The sequence below is a fragment of the Trachypithecus francoisi genome, unplaced genomic scaffold, assembly GCF_009764315.1.
Source record: "Trachypithecus francoisi isolate TF-2019V2 unplaced genomic scaffold, Tfra_2.0 Lachesis_group0, whole genome shotgun sequence".
NCBI classification, from domain to species: Eukaryota; Metazoa; Chordata; class Mammalia; order Primates; family Cercopithecidae; genus Trachypithecus; species Trachypithecus francoisi.
The window spans coordinates 57,034,221-57,058,407 of NW_022681453.1; the positions used below are offsets into that span (position 1 = coordinate 57,034,221).

Consider the following 24,187-nt stretch of genomic DNA (forward strand, 5'->3'; position numbering starts at 1 on the left):
GGAGTTCCAGACCAGTCTGGCCAACAGGGTGAAACCCATCTCTACTAAAAATATAAAAATCAGCCAGGTGTGGTGGTGTGCATCTGTAATCTCAGCTACTCGGGAGGCTGAGGCAGGAAAATCGCTTGAACCCAGGGGCGGAGGTTGCAGTGAGCTGAGATCTTGGCACTGCACTCTAGCCTAGGTGACAAAACAAGACTCAGTCTGGAAAAAAAGCAAACAACAACAAAAAAACAAGTGCTGAGACAACTGACTATTATACGCAAAAGGATACATTTGGGCCCATGCTTTCCACCATACACAAAAATTAACTCAAATTGATCAAAGACCTAAATGAAAGAGTTAAAACTATAAAACTCTTAGACAAAAACATAAGAATAAATCTTTGTGACCTTGGGTTATACAGTGATTTCTTAGATACAACACCAAAAGCATAAGTAAGAAAATTAAAAATTCATAAACTGGACTTCATGAAAATTAAAAACTTGCACTTCAAAAGACACCATCAAGAAAGTGAAAAGATAAGGCTCTGCATAGCCTCATGCCTGTAATCCCAGCACTTTGGGAGGCAGAGACAGAAGGACTGCCTGAGCCCAGGAGTTCGAGGCTGTAGGGAGCCATGATCACACCACTGTACTCCAGCCTGAGTGAGTGAGTGAGACCTGATTTCCAAAAAAAAAAAAAGGAACTGAGAAACTGAGAAAATTATATAACTGATACTGGAACCTGTATGTAGAGTATGCAAAGAACTCATGACTCAATAACAAGGAGACAATACAATTTTTAAATGGGCAAAAGGTTTGAATACACATTTCATCAAAGGAGACATATGAATGGCCAATAAGCACATGAAAAGATGTTCCACATCAAAGAAACGCAAATCAAAACCACAATGAGATATGACTTCCCACCCACTAGGACAGCTAGAAGCAAAAAGCCAGACAGTAAAAAATGTGGGACAGGATGTGGAGAAATGGAAACCCTCATACACCACTGGTGGGAATACAAAAAGATGCAGCCACTTTGGAAAACAGTTTGGCCATTTCCTAAAAGGTTAAACAGAGTTACTATATGACCCAGCAATTCCACTTCTAGGTATCTACTAAAGAGAAATAAAAACATATGTCCACATCAAATCTTGTATGCAAATATCCATAGTAGTAGTATTTATAATAGCCAAAAAGTAGAAATGACCCACAGGTCCATCAACCAGGGAATGGATAAAACTACGATGTATCCATACAACGGAATGTTATTATTCAGCAGTAAAAAGGAATGAAAGGCCAGGCGCAGCGGCTCATGCCCAACACTTTGGGATGCTGAGGCAGGAGTGTCACATGAAGCCAGGAGTTCAAGACCAGCCTGGGCAACAAAGTGAGACCCTGTCTCTACAAAAAAAAAAAAAAAAAAAAAAAAAAGGAATGAAGTACTGATACATTCTACAACATGGATGAACCTTGAAAAACCTCACGCTAAGTGAACAAAGCTAGATACAAAGGACACGTGTTGTATGATTCCAAAAGGATATGAAATGCTCAGAAAGACATATCTACGGAAACAAAAAGTGGTTGTTGAGGACTTGGGATGGCACAAGGGAGTGAGGGAAAATGGGTATGTGGTTTATTTTCAGGGTCATGGAAATGATTAAAAATAAAATTGTGGTGATGGTTACAGGATTCTGTAAATATAGTAATAATAACCGAAATGTACACTTAAAATGAGTGAATTTCATAGCGTAAAGTATCCCTCGATAAAGCTTTAGGAAAACACGTGATGACTACATGTAACACAAGATCCTAGATTGGGCGGCAAACTTGGTAAAAAGGACATTATTAGGACAACAGGCGAAATGTGACTTTTAAGTTAGTTGTATATGAGATCCTAGTATCACGTCCATGTTAAACTTCCCGAATTTGACTACGGGACCATGGTTGTGTAAGAGAATGTCCTTGTTCTTAGTAATTATGTGCTGGAACATTATTTAGGGGTGAAAGTTACACGTGGCATGTTTGCAGTGACGTCTCAAATGCTTCTAAGAGGAAAAATGGTTTTTAAGAGAAAGCAAAATTTGGTGGAATGTTATTAGTGGTGAGTTTGGGTTAAAAGTACATGGGAGAATTTTATTTTGTATTATTGTTGTAATTCTTCTTTAAGATTGAAATCACTTCAAAATAACTTACAACTCTTAAAAGAATCCACACATTAAAAAAATTATTGTTTGGACCTTGAAGAAATCTATGAACCTTGAATGGAGAAAAAGCCCTGAGCTAGTTGTGAACAGAGTTCCTAGAGAGGGTGCCCCTGCTCATCATGTCTGTTGCACCCCAAAGAGAAGACACAGCCAGAGCCAGAGGGCAGGGTGAGAACACGTGTCTGTATATGCCATAGCTTGCATTCATTCAGTCATTTACCCAACAAATATTTCCTGGGTGCCACCATGTGCAAGGGGAATCGGCTGTGAAGCAGACATAGTCGAATCCCTGCCGTCAGGTGTTGAGATGCAGCTGGGAGTCAGGGTAGCGCTCTGCAGGAGGGGGAACCCGACGTGGAAACCCCTCAGCTACACCCAGGCCCCAGCCTCCCACCAGATCTGGAGCCTTGGAGGGCAGGGATTTGTGTCTGAATCACCTCTGTGCACTCTCCCTGCCTCCCTCCTCCCTCTCCTTGGATTATAAGGAAGTCAAACTCTGCCTCCACACAGCAAAGAGCTTTTGATCACCGGGGCCCACAGGCCTCGAGAGGCCCAGAGCGGGGACACTTTCCACCAGCAAAGCTCAGAACAGAATCAGCAAGAGTGGGTGGGAGGGAGGGTGGCTGGGGGCTGTCCAGGTGAAGGACTGCAGGGATGGAGGGAAGCAATATCAAGGTGGGAGACTAATTCACCTCCCACCAAAAACCTGGCATCAGGCCAGCCACAGTGCTGGCCACGCAAATATCCACAAGGTAGCCTCTACCTCCACCACTAAGCCCTTGACTCCTGGGGCCACTCAGGGACTCCAGCTCCTGGAGGTTACATGGATTCCCAAGCTGGGAACCCCTGAATTATTTTAGGGGATCTCTCATCCCATATGTGCAGCTAACACTGCTGGTAGACCAAACAAATACTATGTTTCACACATGAACATCTTTCAAACCAAAATAGAAGCTGCTTTGATAAATAAAATTCACAGACTCCAAAGTCATCTAAAAATTGGTTCTTAACAGCTTCCTGTCATCCTGTAGTTTTTCAATCTTGGATATTAACCCTTGTGTGTGGGGGGTGTGCATGGCATGGGGGCAGGGGGTGTCTCATAATTTCTGATGATAAACAGGTCTCTTCTCTTTACTGGAAAAGCCCGGGAGTGCAAATGGCTTGGGGGAAGGATCAGAGGATGAGGCCTGTATTGCTGGACCTCAGGTGGAGACTGCAGCCCAGGGCTCTGGAAGATGAGGGGATCTGGGGACCCACAGTCAGGCACCCAGTGTTACTAGCCTGCCTGCCCCCAGCAGACCAGCAGTCCCCTAGGGCAGCAGCTGGGCCAAGGTTAAGTCTCTCGGGAGTCCTGGGCAGTCAGCATGTAGCTGGGTGACCACGGAGGCAGGCAGGCAGGAGGGGCCTGCACAAGGGGACTGACATTCACAGCAGGCTGGGCTGGCTGAGGGCTTTGAGGCTGGCTCTCCACCTGCTAGCTGTGTGGCCACTGGGCACTCAGGATGTGGTTAGGGCGATGGAGACTGAGTTTTTCATTTTGTGAATTTTAATCAGTGAACATTTAAATAGCCACCTATAGCTAGTGGCTACTGTTCTGGGCAGCCTGGCTCTAGAGGCTTTGTAGGGATGGGGAATGGAAATGGCCCTGAAGGTGAGCCAGCCAGCTTAGCTCCCTCTCCCTTCTCAGCAAGGATTTGAGGGTCCCCCTTGCAGGGTGAAGGCTGCAGTGTCTGGACAAGCCTCAGCTCCCTCCCTGGTCCGGCCCAGGCATTTGCACACATCATAGCCCACAGAGTGCCACTGCCCAGGGCAGTGCACACAAAACCAGGTACTCTGTCCGATATGAGCAACTTAAGGGCTCTTCAAGGGGAATTTTATGACAGTAACTTTTTGACTTTGTATATAGACTTTAGAGCTTACTCCCCTCACCCCAACCTGTGTGAAATAACAGCCCAACAAAATCCTAATGATTGCCAAATATATATCCTGTGATTGCCAAATATGACCACAAATTCCTCCCATCCTGGTATCCAGGCCTCTCCGAGGTGCGACGTGTCCCCCCTCCTCCCACCAGAGTGGGGGGCTGCTTCCTCTCTCCTTGGACATATGACTTTCCTTTCAGGAGAAGGTGGCATTGGTGATGGCTGTGCCTCAAGAGGCCTCGCGGCTTCTGGTCCACTCTGGGAGGGCAGCCTCAGATGCCATGTGTAGAAGGTGTGATTGGGGTACATGGAGGGAACTGAAGGGACCCCAATGTGAGAGGCTTGTCTGCCATTGTGGGGGCCATGTGGAGGGAACTAAGGGGACCCCCATGTGAGAAGGCTGGTCTACCACTGTGGTGGGGGCATGTGGAGGAGCCCGGGGGCACCTGGAGGGGCCTGAGCTGCCTGGCTGACAGCCAGCATCCACTGGCAGACATGGGAGTGGGGCCTTCTTGGAACTTCCAGCCCAGCTGAGCACAGCCAAAGGCAACCAGCACTTACTGCCCAGATCTTCCAAACACACAATCACGCAAAATCATAAGTCACCAATGTTTTAAGACACTATGTTCTGTGTAGTTTGTTACACAGCAAAATCTAACTGAAACACACAGGCACACAGCCCCCACTGTAGAGACTGCCAGCTGGTGTTGCAGCTCAGGGCCCACCCACGGCCCCAGGAGGCAGCAGCACACCCTGCAGCACTTCCTGGGCCCAGGGGCAGGGGCATGAACAGTCTCCATGGGCCGCTGGGGAACTCTATCATTTAAACAGAACACAGACCCACGTGGAGCCCAGAGACAGGCCGTCTTTGGGAGATGCCTGGGGTCTGTGCTCTGGGCCAGGCTCTGACTGGCAGAGCCCCTGCAGCCTGGCCTCTCCTGACATATTTGCAGTCAAAATCACAAAGCCCTGCTACCGGCGGGTATTTCTCTCCCCATTTTATGGATGAGGAAACAGATTCAAGAGCAGAAGACACTTGTCCAAAGTCACTTTTGCTAGGCTTTGTCCTCCTCCAGGATTTTTTGGCCCCCATCCTTGCAGTGGTAGGGGCGCCCCTAATTCACAAGGGTGGAGTGCAGGAGAGGAAGCTGCGGGGGCTGCATGAGACTGTGGGGAGGGAATCATGTGTATTCATGCAGACAGAGACCAAGGCAGTGAGGGTGGGGGGACAGAGCCCCTAGGAAGAGGGTCAGGGGAGCTGTAGTAAGGACTCTGTCTCCAGATGGTATGCAGGATCCAGACAGAGCAGGTGGGGCTGGCTCTGTAAATGGCCTGCCGGCCGTTCTAATCATCCAGAGGACTGAGCTGTCGGCCCAGCTGCCCCTGGGAGGAGGGCAGAGGCCAGCCTGGCTCTCTACCTGCCCCACCCACTGCACTGGTCCACCCTCCATGTCTCTAAGGAAAGCTTGGTTCTAGGTCTCAATTCTGATGCTGTCACTTTCTGGCTGGCAAGGAACTTGTGCAAGTCACTTGGCTTGCCTCAGTTTCCCCTCTGCAAGATAGGGCAGATATTCCTGTTGGACAGGATTTATTGTGAGAATGGAATGATGTCATAGTTGGGAACATCCTCATACACACATTAGAGCTTATCACTCATTCTATACTTGAAAAACATCCCATGTTTTCTTTGCTGACGCTCCAAAGCCTCCACAGGCCACCCACCCCTCCCTTCTGGGTCTATCTGAGGTTTCTGTGCTTGCAGATGAAGCGTAATTCTTGGCTGTTGGAAGTTTGGGGCTGAGTCCAGCCATCCCTCCCTGTCTCTGGGGCCCCACCCATACCCCACCCCAGAGTCCAGAGCCCCCAGCACGTCCAGCTTGCCAATGGAGCCCACCCTTCCCCAGACCAAGGTCACAGAATTCCCTGTCCTATGGGAGGACAGCTTGGTGATTTCTCAAAGTCCTTGCAGCTCTGCACTCCTCTAGGAAGACAGGTGAGAGAGCAGAGGAACTACCCGTCCATAAGCCCACCCCAGGAACCCCAAGGAGGGGCCTGGTGCCTGGCCTTCTGAGTGTCTTTACCTGAAGATGAAACGGGGTTACTTAGGTACTTCTTAGCAGTTCTGAAGTTTGGTACTGAACGTAGATGCCTCTCCTGGCTATGCCCGTCCACTACCATCACCACCTTGTCACCCTCAGTCTGGAGTCTGAGGCCAAGCTGGACACCTCTCCCTCCTGCATCGAAGCTCAGAGGTGAGCCTCAACTGACTCTTCCTCCAGCAAATGTCTAGGGAATGAGGTAAGCATCCTCCACCAGCGACCATCAGGCTGTCCACTGTCCACGCCTGCCCAGACGTCCTCCCTGAGGGTGCTGCCATTAGCCTCCAAACCCTCTGTCCTTTGAGCCTGAATCCCCAGGGGGCTGTCCACACTCCTCTTTTCTCTGCCACCAGGCCAGTCCCCATCTTTGCTGGCCACCTCCTTCTTGCCCTCAGGTCCCCTCCTCAGGGAGGCCCTCACTGACCAGCACCAAGTAGCTCCCCACCGCAGCCTCCTGCTTCGTTTTTGTGACTGTGATGTTGGAAATGCTCTTGTTTGTTTACTTGTCACCTGTCTGTCTCCCTCAACCCCCAAATGCCAGCTCTGTGAGGGAGGGGGTCTCACACTGGTGTCCTCGCTGCTTTGAGCGGTGCTGGGCACACAGTCGATGTTAGTTGGTTGAATTATTGGTAGAACAACGCTGTTGATCTGGCTCCAGGGCAGGAGCCAAGCTCACAGAGGAGGGGCTATCCGGCTAACCCAGTGGCAACCAGATGCGCCAGCAAAACCCATCCGGGGCTAACCTTTCGGTTAACCCTCTCATTCGTGCATGAGGGGGTAGTTATTAAGCCATTTTCCAGATAAGGCAATGGAGGCCCAGAGAAGTGAAGTGATTTGCGCAAGGCCACGTGGCTTGTATACCGCAAAGCTGGGTCTTGGCCTGCCTTTCTGAGATCGACAGCCCTTCTCCCCTCCAGGGTTCCAAGGCTGTGATTCCGAGAGATCACCACACAGGGAAGGAATCCTGACAGCCCGTGAAGTGCCTGGCACTGGGTCAGGTCACTCGCAAAGGTTTGTTCATGTGCCTGCTCTGTCTTCATAGGTCTATTTTGCAGATGTCAAACTGAGGCCCAGAGAGGCCTGGTGACTCGCCCTAGGTCACACAGTGTGGCGACAGCCAATCCAGGACGGGTGCCCAGACTGCCACACCTCTCCATGTGGTGGCGGTGAAGCTAAAGTGGCCTGCTGCCTTGACTTCCCCTTTGTGTCGTCAGGGTGTGGGCAGGCTGATTTCTGACATGCTGTAATGTCATCACGGAGGCGGGACCTTGCCTGAGAAGCCTTAGGGCTGAAAAGGGAAGTGCAGAGTGGCTGTTTCCCCATCCTATCTGCTCTCTGCCCTGGCCCTGAGCCAGGTGGGCGGCCAACTCCCTTTGACCACTTCCCCGGGAAACTCCCCCAGAAATGCCCCAGGTGTCCTCAGCCCAAGCGTAACTCCAGCTTCCAGGCTCAGGACCCTCATCCCTCACATCCTCCTGCCAAGATCACCCCAAGCAGAAACCAGTAGGCATAATAATTAGTATGTGTGTATATATATGTGTGTGTGTGTGTACTTTGCTGATTAGATATCAGCTATCTTATCTATATAAGGAAACAACAACAAAAGTGAAACTGACAGTGCGTTGAGAGCCAGGCTTTAGCACACCACAGCTCTATGTCTTAGGATCCCTCCTCTCTGCCAGTGTGGCACCTGCCTCCTACTCCCATCCTCTGCCTCCAGTCTCCTCTGCCAGCCTATCCTCCATCCAAGCTGCCTAGGCATCATCCTTCGCTGATTGCTGTAAGGCAGTGGAGCACATGGTTAAGATTCTGGGCTTCAGGTCAAGCTGATTTGGGATTTGAAGACATTTACTAACCGTGTGACCTTTGGCAAGTGACTGTGTCGCTCTAAGCCTCAGTTTTCTCATCTGCAAAACAAGGATCATAACAAACTCTACCTCATGGGGCTGACCCGAAGGGATGATGTATGGCAGATCACATGGCTCAGCTGGCCAGCCGTCAGGTCTTAGCAGGTCACAGCGGTGGACTGGCCAGCCGGCAGGTCTTAGCAGGTCATAGCGGTGGACTGGCCAGCCGGCAGGTCTTAGCAGGTCACAGTGGTGGACTGGCCAGCCGTCAGGTCTTAGCAGATCACAGTAGTGGATCGACCAGCCCACAAGTCTTAGCAGGTTGCAGTGGTGGATGCAGGATGTTTCTGCCTGACCAGCCTCCATTCTCACTTTTGGTAAGACACCCCAGTTTTCTTTGGGGAACCCAATCCTCCATTCCCAGTCCATCTAATTTGGGTGAGCTACCTCCAGGGCTGAATGCAGTACCAAGCTTGGTCTATCAGAGACAGTAGCTCATCCCCCCTGCTCAAGTGACTGGTCCAGAGATGGGTATGTGGTCTAAGCTAACCAGGGAGAGTTGATTCTGTCAGAACAGTTTCTGCCTGGATATGACAATTGCCAGCCTGGAGCTGTGGAGGCCATCTGGGCAGAAAGGCTGTCTGGGAATGAAGTCAAAGAGATGGAAGAAGAGAAAAAGAGGCCGGTGTCTGTAGTCATGGTTTGAGCCCCCAAATCCAACTGTACCTGAAGTCCTGTCTGTTTCAGAAACAGAAGGCAATAAATTCAGCCTTTGCCTTAAGCCAGTCAAGCCAGTCTGAGGTACCTCTTTTTTTTTATCAACCAAATACTGGTTAATAAAACTCCCTGCTCAAAAGCTCCTGGCAGCTCCTCTGTGCCTGCAGGAAGAGGCCAGCACCCTGGGCTCTGGGTCCCATTTGCCTTCCTTTTTGTCCTGAACTCTGGCCCTCATCCCTCCCAGACAGGTATCACCCAAGACTGCTGTTTCCCAAACACACCATGGGGACTCGACCTACAGTTTCTACCCAAACTCTCCTCCACTCCCCACTTGACCGGTGCCTGCTGACTAGAGCTTGCCTCCTCCTGGAAGCCTCCCCATGCTTCCTCCACTCTGTCAGTGGCATCTACCTCCATCACTCTGCTTATTTCCCCAGAGTGAAATTCACTTTGTTTTTCTTTTTCATCTTCAAAAAACTTTGTCTCACTGTATCATTTAAGAAATGAACATCCTGGACTGACTTGGGATTTGACAAATTCAGACTTGGTTTTAACACACCATGTGCATTTCCTGAGCCCCAGGCGTACCAGCAGACACAGAGCTAAAAGACCTAGTGCCTACCCGTAGGGGCTTAGAGGCTGAACCAAACCATTTCCCATTTGGCTCAAGTCCATGGATGCAAAAATGACCATTTTTAAAATTTTAAATTCAAATTTATTTTACTTGGGGATAATCATCACTGATATTCATTAAGCCATTGCTAGGTCATCGACTATGGGCATGTCCATGTATGGTGTTATTTAATCCTCACTCTGGGAAATGTTATCCTCACTTACAGAGGAAGTCACTGAAGCTCAGAGAAGTAAAGGGAGCTGCCAGGGGGTTACAGCAACTCTAGGGAGCTGACCCTATATTCTAGCCCTTGTTATCCTCCCTGGCCTTTCTCAACTATGTGTGAATACACTGGGACCAGCTTAGAAGTCTTTTTAACATTCACTGTGTCAACTCAGCACCAAGCTGGCTTCCCCTGGTTGCTCACAGGCAGGTGGCCGTACACACCCACTTCTGTTTGGAGGCCTCTGGTGTCACACTTCACACTCCTGTTTTGTAGGCATCAGGTTTCAGATTTGCTGTTTGCTTCCGCTGCCACTACCGGTAGATCAGAGGCTGGGGAGGTGTTTTAACACATGACTGTTTTGAACACGGTGACTTCCCCATCTGTCCCTGCCATGCCATGGGTAGCATCCCAGCAGCCTCTCGACGGCCTGGCCAATGAGTGAGTCTCAAATTCTAAGTTCATGGGGGAAATGGTTTCCTGCACTCACTTAGAAGGGTGGTTTGTTCCAGCACCTGATCAGAACCTCTGGCTCATTCTCTGCAAAGTGGGCAGGAGGCACCACCAGAGGCTGTGGAGTGGCCAGAATAAGGCAACATATGGAGGGTATGTGGCACACAGTAGGTGTTCACTAAGTGCTCATTCTCTCTTTTCCTTACAGCCTTGCTGCTGGGGCTACCTTTCACCTACATGTAGGCTTACTCGCCTCCACCCCCAGCACGGCCCAAGAACCAATTCTCTGAGTTCAGCCAGGACTTCCAAGAACCTAGCACAGCCAGGTCAGCCCCACTGGGTATGAGTCCTGAACCCGACCCTAGGCCCCTGCTCCCTCAGTTGCCACTCACCAGGCCACCTCCTCCATTGTTCCTAAAATCTAGCTCATCTGCCACCTCCTCCAGGAAGCCTTCGGGGAACCCCTCCAGATAAAAACTCCATTGTCCCTCCTCTGGGCTCCCACAGGCCTCAGAGCTCACCCCCTTCTCAGCCCTGAATGCCCTGTGTAGTCATTTCCTTTTTTCTAGTCCCTTCTCCCACAGAGTACTGTGAACATCCCCAAGACAGAAATGATGTGTTGCTCACCACAGCCTGGGCCCTGCAGCTGGCCTGTCACAGGGCTGGCGACGACCGAATGAAAGGAAATGTCTAATGTTTTCTGAGCACTTGCTACATGCCGGGCACAGAGCCAGGGATGCCCGCATGGAGAGGGCCTGCCTCACAGTGAAGACAGTAGAGAGGAAAGCAGAGGTAAGAGCTGAAAAGTCCAAATGCATAAATGAACGCTGCGATTCAGCCATTCCTGAAGCTAGTTACCCTCTAGACTTTGCAGTTTCAGGAGGCAACGAAACCCCTTTTCTGTTTATGCCTGATAGGTTCGGATTTTCTGTCACTTGCAACTAAGAGAGCCCTCACTGACCGACTGAAGCTCAGAGATGGCACCCAACATACCCCAGGTCACATTAGCTACGAAAGCAGCAGAACAGAAACTCCCACCAAAGTCTGGACTTTTTTTTGTTTTGTTTTGTTTGTTTGTTTGTTTGAGATAGTCTTGCTCTGTTTCCAAGGCTGGAGTGCAGTGGCATGACCTAGGTTCACTGCAACCTCCGCCTCCCAGGTTCAAGCAATTCTCCGCCTCAGCCCCTCCAGTAGGTGGGATTACAGGCGCCCGCCACCACGCCCGGCTAATTTTTGTATTTTTAGTAGAGACGGGGTTTCACCATGTTGGCCAGGCCGGTCTCGATCTCCTGACCTCAAGTGATCTGCCTGCCCTGGCCTCCCAAGGTCTGGGCTGTTAACCACAGCCTGACCACACCCCAGGCCCAGCTGATCACCACCTCGATGCTCCCACACACTGAGTACAGTGCAGATATCCACTCTGCCGGCTGGGTCCTCTCACCTCTTTCCCAGAAGCCACTGGAGTTACACTGGTTGGGATTTCTGGGCATTGGTTTGCAAGTTCCTCAGATGGGGCTAATGAGCTCACCCTTGCAAGCAGGTCAGAGGACAGCTCACACTGGCCTGGCCCACAAGGGACTCAGGGAGTGAAGGCCACAGTGTGGACCCTCCAACCTTCCCTCAGCTGCCTGATGGCCTGCAGGTGTTTTCTAATAGCTGACATGTGTCCATTAAAATAAAATACAACCAGCCGGCCGCGGTGGCTCACGCCTGTAATCCCAGCACTTTGGGAGGCCGAGGTGGGTGGATCATGAGGTCAGGAGATCGAGACCATTCTGGCTAACACGGTAAAACTCCGTCTCTACTAAAAATACAAAAAATTAGCCCTAGAGCGTGGTAGCAGGTGCCTGTAGTCCCAGCTACTCAGGAGGCTGAGGCAGGAGAATGGCGTGAACCCTGGAGGTGGAGCTTGCAGTGAGCCGAGATTGCGCCACTGCACTCCAGCCTGGGCGACAGAGTGAGACTCCATCTCAAAAAATAAATAAATTAATTAATTAATTAAAAAAAATAAAATACAACCAACCGCTTACCCCTCCTTTTTGCCTATCTCCTTCCTCTGCCCTACTCGCCTTCACAGAACATGTCCCCACCATGACCTATCATGCATGCATTGCGTTAGTCATATATCGCTTAACTCCCCAACACCAAGAAGGGCAGGGATGGTTTATCTGGTTTATCACCTTTGTACTCTCAGAGACAAGACAGTGCTTGGTACACAGTAGGTACCCAATAAATGTTTGTCAAATGACTAAATTAACGAATGAATGATGTGCATGAAACTCTGCACAGAGTCATGGAGTGCTTAAAGGCTCCTGGTTACACCTGGCCATTTCACAGGTAAGGACACGAGGCCTCAGGATGGGCTCCCCTGAGGTCCCCAGGCAGGCAGCAGGGGCCCTGCTCTGCCCTGTGCCTCTGCTGGGCCTTGAACACAGGTGTGGGCAGCCATCTGGCCAGGCTCCCCAGCTTGCACCCTGGAGTCCAACAAAGGCAGGTTGCTGCTGGAGGTAGCTGAGCTGGAGGCCAGAGCCCTGGACTCAGCTGTAACCCCTGAGCCCGACCTCTTGGGGTTCTTGGGCCAACAGCCCCTGGTTCACTAGGGTCATCAAGCCTCCCCTAACCCAGCCTGAGGGACACTGTGCCCTGGTAAATCTCTCAGTGAGATGGGAATCCGGAGTCACCTACGCCCACAGGGAGATTCCCCACTGAGGCCTGCTTCCCCATGTAAGCCTCACAACAGCCTCGGAAGGGAGGACTTTCACCGTGGGTTATATGGAAACCCAGGCCCAGAGATGTTGGGACATCTGTTCCATGTCTCATGGCTGAGACACACTGGGGAGGTGGGATTTGAGACAGAGTGACTGACCCCTCAGGGCACTGAGCGGCCTTCTGTCTGCAGCATGGGGCCAGGAGTGAAGGTGCCCATTACTTCTTTATCACTGGGCCTCACTTTTTCCATCTGCCACGGGTTGGGCTCCAGTCCTAAGGAAAGGGCTATCCATCTTGCCTGCCCCCAAGAGCCAGGGCTGGGATGGGGGAGGCTTGGCTAACAGGAGTGAGAGCTCCCAGACTGCTCCCCGAGGCTGGGTCGGCAAAAGCTTCCTCTGACCCATCTGTAGAATTCCCCGATGACCCCAGTGAGCCAGGGGCTGTTGGCCCAAGGACCCCAAGAGGTCAGGCTCAGGGGTTACAGCTCAGAACCCAGAGACCATCCCCCAACACCCTCCCAGCCCCAGGGATCTGCAGATCCTCGAGGTTCTACTCTGGATCATTTCAGAAAGAAACTCAACTTGTCAGTGGGTCAAGGGTCTCCTGGGGGGACACACACTGGGGCACTGCCAGATGGGAAATGGCCCCAGGGAGCCTGGGGCAGGGAAGACTTGTACAAGGCAGTGTCTCCTCAGCAAAGCTTGGGGAAGCCTTGTGTTCCCTCAGTCGTAAAACTCCATTTGCTCAAAGTTTATGCACCATAGGGTTGGGGGAGCAGCAGTGTGGGAAGGAAACACACCAACTATGCTCTAAGAGCCCTGGGCAACTGTGTGACTTCTGAGGGCCTCTGAGGACTTCTGACTGGTGTGTGACTTCTGAGGGCCTCAGTTTACTTGGCTGTAAACTGGGCATTGTCAAAAGTCCATCTTTCTCAGGGTGGTTGTGAGGGCCCTAGGCAGAGACCCAACACTCCCAGCCATCCAGGTGGGCTGCGGGGCCCTGGTTCTCAGTCCTAACAGGGTCTGGGGCTGGTCTAATGCGCAGGGGAGCTAAAGAACTTCCCCTTGCTGCTGTGGGGAAACACCTGGTGTTCCTGGGCCCAGGGCGGGCCTGTGTGCATTCCTGGCAGTGAGAAATGGGTCACAGAATACACCTCTGAGAAACAGTGAAAACTCTGACGACAGCCCCCAAGACCCTCACCACGGCAGGCTGCCCTGACAGTCGCCAGCCCCTCACAGGTTTCTCAGGGCTGCCGAGGTCCCCTCCCCGGGCCAGGTGGGTGGTACTCACACTCTCAAAGTGGAGGGGGCGGAGGTGTCCCTGGAACCCCAGCAGCTGGCCTGCCTCTGCGGCCCCAGGGGATGAGCTGTGGGTCCATCCCCACAGCAGGTCCTGACGTCTGACTTCCTCCCTGCTCAGTCGGTATCCAGGAAACCACACCCAGGGGAGAGGGTGCCAGGCACCCTGGGGCCCCCACCCACCTGCTCTCCAAAAGGCCCCCAGGCACTGCTGAGGGGGCTTCTTCCAGGTCTGGCAAGCCCAAATGGCTTCACTGGGCAAGCCCCAGTTAATAAATAATACAACCACCTCCCTGGCTAGTCTCTGGTGGCTGATTGTGTTTCAGGGCCACTTAAGTTCCAGGCAGGCTGGTTTGTTCAGAGTGCCAGGCCCCTGCTGGATCTCTGGCCACACGGGCACTGCACTCTCACGGAGAGCCAGCTGGAGCCGGCAGCACAAAGGCAGTGTGACGGGGTCCCTGGAGAGAGGGTGCCCTACTTACTTAGCAGCTTGGGCCCAAAGGGTACCCAGGGTTGGTGCCAGGGTAGGGTGGCCAGCCTTGTCTCCCCATGGCCAGGCAGGGCACCCCACATCCCCCATAGGGGTGCCATCTAGAGAGCCACCACCAGCCCATCCTGACATTCCCAGTGTCCAGGCCCAGGCCCCTCCTCCAGGAAGCCTCCTCCCCGCCAGGAGTACTCTGTCCCTGTCTGAATTCCCAGTGCGACCGCCAGCCAGTCTGTCTGTCTCCTTCTTTGGGTCTCAATTGTCATCTCTCATCTAAACAGTGGCCAGCCGCCACATCTCAACCGGCCTTCCCTGCCCCCAACGCCCCACCACTCCCTCTCCACAGTCTCATTTCCTCACAGCAGTCCGGGTGACGGTTTTAAAACAGAAAGCACAGCGATGTTACCCAGCCATGGCTCCCCGACCACAGTCAACTTTCAAGGCCTCTCCAGGATCTGGCCCTGCCACCACAGTGACTGCTCCTCCCTCCCTCCCTCCCAACCCCTGCCGGCCTCCTCCTCCATGCTTCTCCTGCAGGTGCACACAGACCTCAGGGTCCTTACACTGGCTGCTCTCTCTGCCCGCTCTTCCCCAAGGTCCTTACAAACTCACTCCTCCCTGTCACTCTCAACACAAGGCCACCGCCGCAGACAGGCCTTTGTTTTCTTTTCAAACAGTCTTATTAAGATATAATTCACACACCATATAACTCGCCCATTTAAATTGTATAGTTCAATGATTTTATTAATAGTATATTCCCAGAGGGGTGTAACCGTCACCACTATCTATGTTTAGAGCATCTTCATCACTCAAAAAGAACCCCTCCCCAGCCCTGGATCACCACAAACCTACCTCCTGTCTCTATAGATGTGCCTGTTCTGGACATTTCCTAGAAACGGGACCATACGCTTTGTGGTCTTTCGTGTCTGGCTTCTTTCACTTAGCATGATGTCCTCAAGGTTCACCTGTGCTGTAACATGTGCCAGAACTTCATTCCTTTTTATGGCTGAATAATACTCCACACTATGGACAGACCACCTTGTGTTTATCTATTCGTCCACTGATCGCCACTGGGAGAGGCCTTTCTTGACCTCCCCAGGCCACGTGGCTCCCTCTCCCCTGATCACTCCGTCATCCCTCCCAGTTTTATCTTCTTGGCACTGATCCTTGCCTGAAGGCATCTTCATTTGTTTATTTTCTTTTTATCGTTTCTCTCTCACCTGAACATCTATCTGCTCCAGAAGGCCCAAGTGTTCCCCTCACTCACTGCTGTATCCCCAGGGTCTAGCCCGCGTCAGCACCCAATAGGTGCTCAGCAAACTGCTTGCTGACCAGTGGAAGAAAGCCTCTTCCCATGCGCCAGAGTGGCTCATGCCCATGCCGCCTTGCTGTTGGGCTGTGAGCTCTTGGCAACAAGTGCTGCCCTGCGGTGCTTGCCAAGAAGAGCCTCATCCACAACTCCAGTGAGGAAACCAATAACGCAAAGCCTTGGACTCAGGTCCTCCTCTGTGCTGTGGGACAGTGCCCCTCACAGGGTGGGCGCTAGCTGGCTGGATGTGGGAACACATAGTTAGCACTTGGCACAGTGCCAGGCACAGAGTAGGTCTTCACCCCCTGCACAAAGACTCAATGCAGGGAGAGGGGGCGGCAGCCACCAGCAGAGATGGAAACTGAGGAGAGGGAGGTGAGGCTGGCAGGGCTGAGGCAATGGTGAGGCCCATGAGTGAAAGGGGAAAGCAGCCATGAGGTAATTTATGTGTGCTCCAGGCAGTGCCCGGAGCCAGAGAAGTGGCGGCTTTGCTCTGCTCTGCCCAGGACCTCCTGCCCATCCTAAACTCAGCTCTGGGCTCTTCCTGGAGATAGACAGCACAGGCCAGGGTGTGTCCAGAAGGTGTGGGTAAGTAGGAGGAGGTTGGTGACCCCTTCCTCAGCCTCAAGGAGTTCTGGTCTCTGCAGGCTGTCCAGAGCTGGGGAGCAGATGGGTCGTGAGGCTCAGAGCGCAGGGCCAGGCCACTTCAGTGTGTGGGTGGGTGGCAGCAGGCACCGTAGGAAGGATGGTGCCAGTTCCAAGTGGGAACAAATGTCCTTGCATCAGAGCTGCCTAGGCATGGCCCAGGCTGGGAGGTGGTGAGCACTCTGTCCCAAGAGGAACACCCTCTGGCCCTCCTGCAGAGAGGCATCAGATGGCTAATTGTCCAGGATGCTCCCTGGAAGCTCTCAAAGACTGGCTGCCAGCTGAGCTGCTCACGGCCCTCCTGCCCAGATGCAGCCACGGTGGGAAGGCAGATGGGGGCAGGGCCAGGGCAGCCAAGGCCACCCCACTCCTCACCAACCAGCACCCTGGGCCCCATGTGTTCCAGGCGAGCTGCCCTGGCCCATCAAGAGGCTCAAACGCCCCACTGGCTCTCAAGGCACAAAACGATCTTTCTTTTCCAATATAATGCCAGATGCAAAAGTGATCTTCCTGCCTGACCTGAGAGGGGCTGTGGATTTATCAGGGCACTGCCTTGTACCCAGAGCAAGGCCTTTGTCTGCCAGGGGCCCAGAGGTGAGTGCCCAGAGAAAGGCCTGCCAGGGAAGAAGCAGGGAGGTGAGGGGCAGGGAGCTTGTTAAAGGGTTTCATCCACCCTCCAGAACTACTGTATCCCCACATGTATCTCACAGGTGGGGAAACAAAGGCTCAGGGAGGCTGCCTATTATACAAACAGCCAATGCCTCAGCAGCACCTACTGCAGCCAGGGCAGGCTTCCAGGCATCATCTCATGGAAGCTTCAGAACACCTCTAAAAGTCACTTTCAAGGTAGGAAGGGGCTGAACCCAATTTTGAACTCAGGTCGGCCTGACTTCTGAGCCTGTGTGCCTCCCACTTCATCATGCGCCCCAGCCCCCATGCTGAGACTCAGAGGACAAGGAGTGGATGCCACAACCATGCACCCTGCTGGATGCCAAGCCAACAGAACCCAGTGGTGACCTGCCAAGAAGCCCGCTCAGCTGTCATGGCTACCCCCGCACTCTACAGGTGAGGAAACAAGCCCAGAGAGGTTTAGCACTTGCCCGAGGGCTGCACATCTCACAACCTACCGTTGTGGGCTCTAAACCCTGGGGTGCTCAGCTCCCAAGTTGTTCTGTCCAGGATACAGCCTGCAGCCAGGATCATCCCTCTCAGAGTCCTCGGGCCAAAGTTCCAGAGACCCTTTTCCTGGCTCCTTAACTGCGATCACCAAACCCCTAGGCAGAGGGCCAGGGCTGGCAGGCCCACAGCTGCTCCACACACACCTCTCGCTTTTCCAGATGTGAATGGGACCCAGCCAGGGGCAATAGGCTCACTCGGAGGGGAATCTGAAGACGCAAGTGGAAAACTATGCGCTGTCCGATCACAACCCTCCAATCTGTTCCTGTGGCCGCCGGCAGCTCCGCCTCAGGCCACAGACCTGCTGACTCAGGGCTTCCCTGGCAGCCAAGGGGGCTGGGATCCGCAGAGGGCCTGCTCCTGGCTGGCTGGCTGGTTGGGGCGTGGCCTTAGTCCTTTCGGGGACTCTCAACAGAATGGGGTAGGGGTCAGGAGGGCAGAGTGCTTCTCTTGGAGCCCAAGGCCCATCCTCCCCAGCTAACCACAGGGATGCCTGGCACTTATGGGTGTTAAGAGTGGGTTTGGGGCAAACCCAGTGCCAATTATGGTGCCCACACCCACCCCGCCACTCTCCTCTCATTGGTGGTGAGGAGGCCACCTGCCAGTGCTCGTGACACCCCTGTGAAGCTACCTGCCCATCACCACTTGACAGCCACAAACCCTCCTGTAAGGCCCCGCCCCACAGCCCTGTCAGGTGGCCATGCCATTATCCCCACACTTCGTGGATGAGGAGACTGAGGCACAGAGAGGCCAGTATGTTAGCCTCTGTGAGGCGCTGCTGCTTCTCCTACAGACCACGTGGGCAAACGGCAGCCAAGAGGGAATGAGCGAATCACCCTTGGACAGGGCATGGCGGGTCTCCCAGTGCTGAACCCTCTGCATTCCGTCAACAAGCCCTGAGGTTTCCAAAGTGCCAATCCCCGGAAACCTTGGGACAGAACGGGACTCAGGAAAATACAGCTGTGGTCACAAGGAAAAGCACATGGAGCACTCACCGAAGTCCAGGACTCACCCGCCACCTGGCCCAGCTCCCAAGTCACCCACCCAGGAGGTCTATCCCGGGGTCTGGGGCAGGGGCAGGCAGCCGCTGACTCACTCCAGGGCTGAACTCTGCCTTTCTCCTTTCCCACAGCCAGCCGGCATCCTCGTCCCAAGAGAACACTTCAGCCCTCACTGTCTGCCCTGCTCCCTCAAACCTGCCCAGGCCCAAGGCCTGCCATTGAGGCTGAGGCCCAGGGCCCCAGACACTCTCACCCAGCAGCAGAGACAACTATGGCCACTGTAATTATAGTTTCTTATTACAGTGAGAGTAAACTGCGTGGCTGGGTTTCCCCTTTCCCTTTGGCTGCCAGGAAACTTGGCAATTTTTGCACCAACAGAAGAACCTCAGGACCCTGTATATATCTGTTCTGTTCTATTTTTCTACCCTAGCTCATGACATCCTATTCTAAATTGTGCTTTTTCCACTCTGGATTCTTTTTTTTTAGAGATGAGGTCTTACTGTGTTGCTCAGGCTGGAGTGCAGTGGCTATTCACTATTCACAGGCATGATCATCGCACACTACCCTTGAACTGGGCTCAAGCATTCCTCCTGCCTCAGCCTCCCGAGTAGCTGGGACTAGAGAAACGCACCACCATGCCTGGCTTGTGATGTTTTTTATTAATTATTTTATTTCAGGTATTTTCTGTAAGCTGTCACAAGTATTTGGGGACGGAAAGAAGAAAGGAAAGAAACAAGGAAAGAAGGATAAATAGAAGAAAGGCAAAAAGGAAGGAAGGAATGTTTATAAAGTTTATACACCAGATAGTGAGGGCAGAAAGAGGGACAATCTTTCAATGCCGTACCTGTTGCAAGTCCACCCTTTTAAATAAAAAAATACGCCCTTAGGTGGTATCCAAGTACAAACACATCTTCCAAATAGGTGGCTGCCTCTAAGCCCTTCCATATACAAATTCTGGCCCCATGTAGTTCCCCTTTACAGATGAGGAGACCCCAGCCTTGCCTAAGATCACATGGGACCTGGCTTCCTGAGCCCCTGTCTCCTTCCTTCTGACAGCTGCAGAGGCTGGAACGATCACGGGTGGTGTCCCCTCCCCAGAGGGCCAAGGAGCTCTGCTCCACCCTTTCATTCCCACCATGCAGGCACCATTCCAGACACCCCCACTGCCCCCCACAGCTGTCCAGCTGGGGAGAAAGCTCAACGGCAAGGGTCATCGTATCCAACACTGACTGCATGCTGGCGCCACGCCGGGCCCTGATCTTAGTATGTATTACCTCACTAAATCCTCACAACAATCCTGAAAGGATCTGCAGATGGGAAACTTTGACTAGAGAAGTGAAGCCACACCACTAACAATGCCAAAGCCAGCATTAAACCTGGGCAGCCTGGTGCCTGAGTCCGGGTTGAGCCCTCAGCCACTCAGTGACTGACATTTACAGTCACACGAAGGAATCACTACACCAAGCGCTGAAGGGACAAATGTGAGCCCCATTTCACTGGTGGGTAACAGGCTCAGAGAGGCTGTGGGGCAGGGCCAGGGTCACACAGCTGTGCCCTGTGCCAGCATGTTATGTAACACATGCTGTACCTGCCCCTGGTGTTCCTTTCCTGAATGGGTGCTCTGGGTCCCAGGCAAATGCTGCACAACCCCTGGCCATGGTTCCACTCTCTTCCTCCTGCGTCACCAGAGACTGAAAGTTGCTCCAGTTGCCTCCATCCCAGCTCCTTCCTGGACCCTGTATAGCCATGCAAACCGTCCAGCCCAACAGTCGACAGCCAGGCAGAGCAGCCACGCATGCATCCCGGTACCTGAGTGTCCTCACAGAGATGCAGTACTTCCACATAAGGCTCCACACGGCACTGCCATCCCCCTTCATGCCTGGCTCGGTGGAGCAGCAAGTGGCCGAGGGGCCCACCACCACTGCCCCACCACCCAGCGTCTCCTGGCCGGGGACCGGCTCTCTTCACAGATTCTCAGGTCCCTTCCTTCTTCATGGTGGGAAGAGGGAAGAAAAGCTCCCAAAGTCAGGGGAAAGGGGAGGCACCAGCTGCCACTGGCCCCTGCAGAGCTGAGCCACAGGCCCCACTATCTGCCAGCCAGCCTCCGTGCCCTGGTCCTGTCTAGCTGCTCCAGACCTTCCTGGCCAAGCGGCCCTCACACACTAGACCCTGTGGCTTCTGCACAACCTTGCGCCTGCCTCCTGCCAGGAGACAGTGGTGGCTGCAGGCCAGGGGAGCAGTGAGTCACTCAGGGCGGGATGGGTGAGGGGCGTCCGCCGGTGAGGAAAAGCTCAGCTGCCGGAGCCCAGGGGCTGGCCCTGCGTCCAGAGGCTGGTCTAGGATGGGAGAGGCGAGCTCAGAGAGAGGGAGGCGGGTGGGGAGGCGAGGGCGGGCCCACATCCTCCCCATTTCCCCAGAGGCCTAAACCCAACTCCCGCCCCGCAGCCCAAAGCCTGCAGCCCTGCCCACCAACCAGCTGGCCAAGATGAGGGTGGAGGAAGGGGCTGCTCTGCCACCTCACTCCTAGGGAAAGCCTGGGGTTGACACAAAGCAAAATAAAGACAAAATCAGGGCTGATCCTCTAGACAGTGGCTGACTCCGAGGGTCTCCAGCTGGTGGGTGAGACGGTTTCTAGCCCTGGCTGGGCCACTTCTTTGCTGTTTGATGCTGGGTGTGGTCAGCCCCCTCTGGCCTTAGTTTCACCTCAGGCTACTGTGGGCTCGTGGAGCCCTGGGAACTGGCCTAAGCCCTCCTCAGGCCCAGAACTAACTCACCCAGTTCTCCCAATGCTCTTATTAAGTGGATTTTATGATTCGTGTTGGTTTACATGTGAGGAAACTGAGACACAGATAAGGGGAAGTCACTTACCCTAGGTCACAGACCTAGGAATTGGTGGAGGTGGGATTTGAACCTTGGCAGTCTGACTCTAAGAGCCCACGCTGGAGTCAGGGTGTAAGCTGGCTTCTCTCTGTAGGGATGGGGTGGGGTGGGATGAAAGGCTGGAGTCTCTGAGCAGCTGAGGGCCGTGGGGTCTGGGCCCAGGCTGGGTCTGGGGCATTTCCAGACTGAGGCCCCAGCTTGAGCCCCCACCCTGGTCCCCGCCAGCTGCTCCCAGGCCCAGCCCAGCCCAGGCAGCTGGGGCTTCCCAGGCAGGGCCCCCAGGGATAATGACTCACAGATTAAGGTCAACGCTCACAGATCTACTTTTCCCCACCTACGGCCCCCAGGAAGTCCCCCAGAAGGGCAGGTGCACCCAGCACCTGGCACCCAGCAGGGCCCTAGGCATCATGTAGAGTGGGCAGCAGGGCCTCCATTTCACCAGGGGGAAACCGAGGCTCAGAGAGGGCCATCACCTGTCGGCAGAAATAGGGAGGGTGGAGCCAGGGCTCCAAAGCCTCGCTCTGTCCCCAGGCCCCGTGCCCTAGCCTGTGCAGAATGGGAAATCTGTCTCGGATTCCAGCCGGATTCCCACACCAAGGATTAGCAGCTGCATGCTTCTCCGTCCCCCGAGCCAGGAAAGAACTTTTCATCCCAAAGCAAGATAGGTTTCTACAAAGGCTGTGGCCTCCCTGGGGGACTCGGAAACCCAAATTCTTCTCCCTCCTTGTCATCAGAGGACGTTTCACAAGCCACCACAGCAGACCTCCACCTGCCACAGGGGCTCCTCCATAGCATGCAGCGGGATTGGCTGCCCAGCTTCTGCTTGAACACCCCCAGTGATGTGAAGCTCACTACCTTTCAAGGCTCCCCATTCCTTGTTTTTTCTTTAAGCTTCCCCATTCCATCATGGAACCCCACTGACCTAAGGAAACTCTCCCTTGGACATTACTTCCCTATCACTTCTCATACTGGCCTCGGTTCCCTGTGCCACACAGACTAGGGTCTCCATTCAAATGTTTATCTGGCCTGTCCTCCTAGTAGGGGAAGTTTTTGCAGTGTCTCTTGTGGGTGGAAGCAGCCTCTGCTTGCCTGCTGTATCTCTACCCACTCATTCATACATTCACACATCCACACACCTTCCTCTCCAATGAATCATCCATAGATTCGTTAATCCATTCACACATCCATCTATCTTCCTTCCTGTCATCTATTCATTTATCCCCTCATCCACCCATCCGTCCATCTGTTCCCTCACCTGCACATCCATCCATCCATCACTCCATTCACCCATCCATCCATCTATCCATCCACCCAACTATCCACCCACCCATCCACTCATCCACCCATCTGTCCATCCATCCACCCATCCATCCATCTGTCCATTCACCCATCCACATATCATATGTTGCTACATATCATTGTAAATTTGAATTCATTGCAAATGAGCCTTAATCCATCCATCCATCCACCCATCCACCCACCCATCCATCCATCCACCCATCCATCCATCATCCATCCACCCATCCGTCCATCCATCCACACATCTATCCATCTATCTACCCCATCTGTCCATCCATCCACCCATCCACCATTTGTCCATCCACCCATTCATCCACTCATTGAGGACATGTCACACTCTATCTGTCTTTGCCTTCTTCAGGGGCTCATCCTTGAGAACAGGGCATTCCTTACTCATCTTTGACTCCTTTGTCTCTACACAAGCTACTTCCTCTTGCAGAGCCTCAGTTTGTCCCTTTGCAAAATAAGAATAAAAATCTCTGCCCTCCTGGCCGTGATGAGGAATGAGGGATACTACAGAACTGTGTGACCCTGGGTATAACACTTAACCTCTCAACATCACTGTCTGCAGGACAGCATGGCCAGTCCATGAAGTGAGAGTTCATAATGGTTTCTGAAACAGAGAGTGCACTCAGTAAATACCAGCTGTCACCTAAATCCCCCCGGCACTGCCGGGCATGTGTTAGGTGCTCAGTGCCAGTTGCACAGGGAGCCCCAGCAAGAGCAGTGGAAGCGAGGGCAGGTCTGCGTGGAAGCCTTCACCCCCTCAGCTATTCCATCTCCCCAGCCACAAGGCCAAAGCCAGGCTGTGCAGGGAACTGGCTGGCCCTCCAACCTCAGTCCAGTGACTCACACAGCCCACTGGGGATGAAGTCACTGCCGCCCAGGCAAAGGAAAGGACACATTTGTTCCCTGGGAGACTCTGATGCCATTGTGAACTTGGCCTTTGAGGGCAGGGCACAGCTCAGAGACTGTGTGCACTTGAGGAAGGCAGCAGGCATAGTGGGGAGACGGTGTCGAAGGGGACCCCGCTTGGGGGAATGAGGACTGGAAGGGGTGCCCCCTGCTCTGGAAGCTGAGTGAGGGTCAATGAGCCTCTGTCTGGCCTCTAGGCCTCACTGAATGTGTGCCTTCTCCTCGCTTGTCGAGATGTAACTGTCTGTGGTTTTAGGGCCTTGAGACCCTCCAGCTTCTGCCTCTGGCTTAAGGGGCAAGCCACTGTTCCGTATCTGTCTCATCCACAAAATGGGCACACTATACTCAACTCCTACCTGGAGAACTACAAGTGACAGTATGAGACCCCTCCTTGCTCACTGGA

The 24,187-nt window shown here is 53.2% G+C and overlaps 1 protein-coding gene and 1 long non-coding RNA gene across 8 annotated transcripts in view; both read right to left on the reverse strand.

Moving 5' to 3' along the window:
* The window catches only part of IQSEC1 (IQ motif and Sec7 domain ArfGEF 1), a 396,118-nt gene that overhangs the window by 107,259 nt on the left and 264,672 nt on the right, over positions 1-24,187 (reverse strand). The window contains exon 1 of one of the 7 annotated variants that reach the window (XM_033210766.1): positions 17,641-18,166. The exons of 4 other annotated variants lie outside the window; for them this stretch is intronic. Coding sequence is in view for 1 of the 3 variants with exons in the window: in XM_033210758.1 (XP_033066649.1) it covers positions 20,500-20,567 (68 nt within the window). In the remaining 2 variants the exon portion in view is untranslated. Of the gene's footprint in view, positions 1-14,064; positions 14,216-17,640; positions 18,167-20,499; positions 21,042-24,187 lie in introns of those variants that run through there. 2 more of the 7 variants (XM_033210764.1, XM_033210758.1) reach the window with 2 other exon arrangements.
* LOC117083286 lies at positions 1,391-16,197 on the reverse strand. Its single transcript, XR_004437032.1, has 3 exons — positions 16,186-16,197; positions 14,467-14,471; positions 1,391-2,757 (listed from the first exon to the last, which is right to left on the reverse strand). It is a non-coding gene; the product is annotated as an uncharacterized LOC117083286 (long non-coding RNA).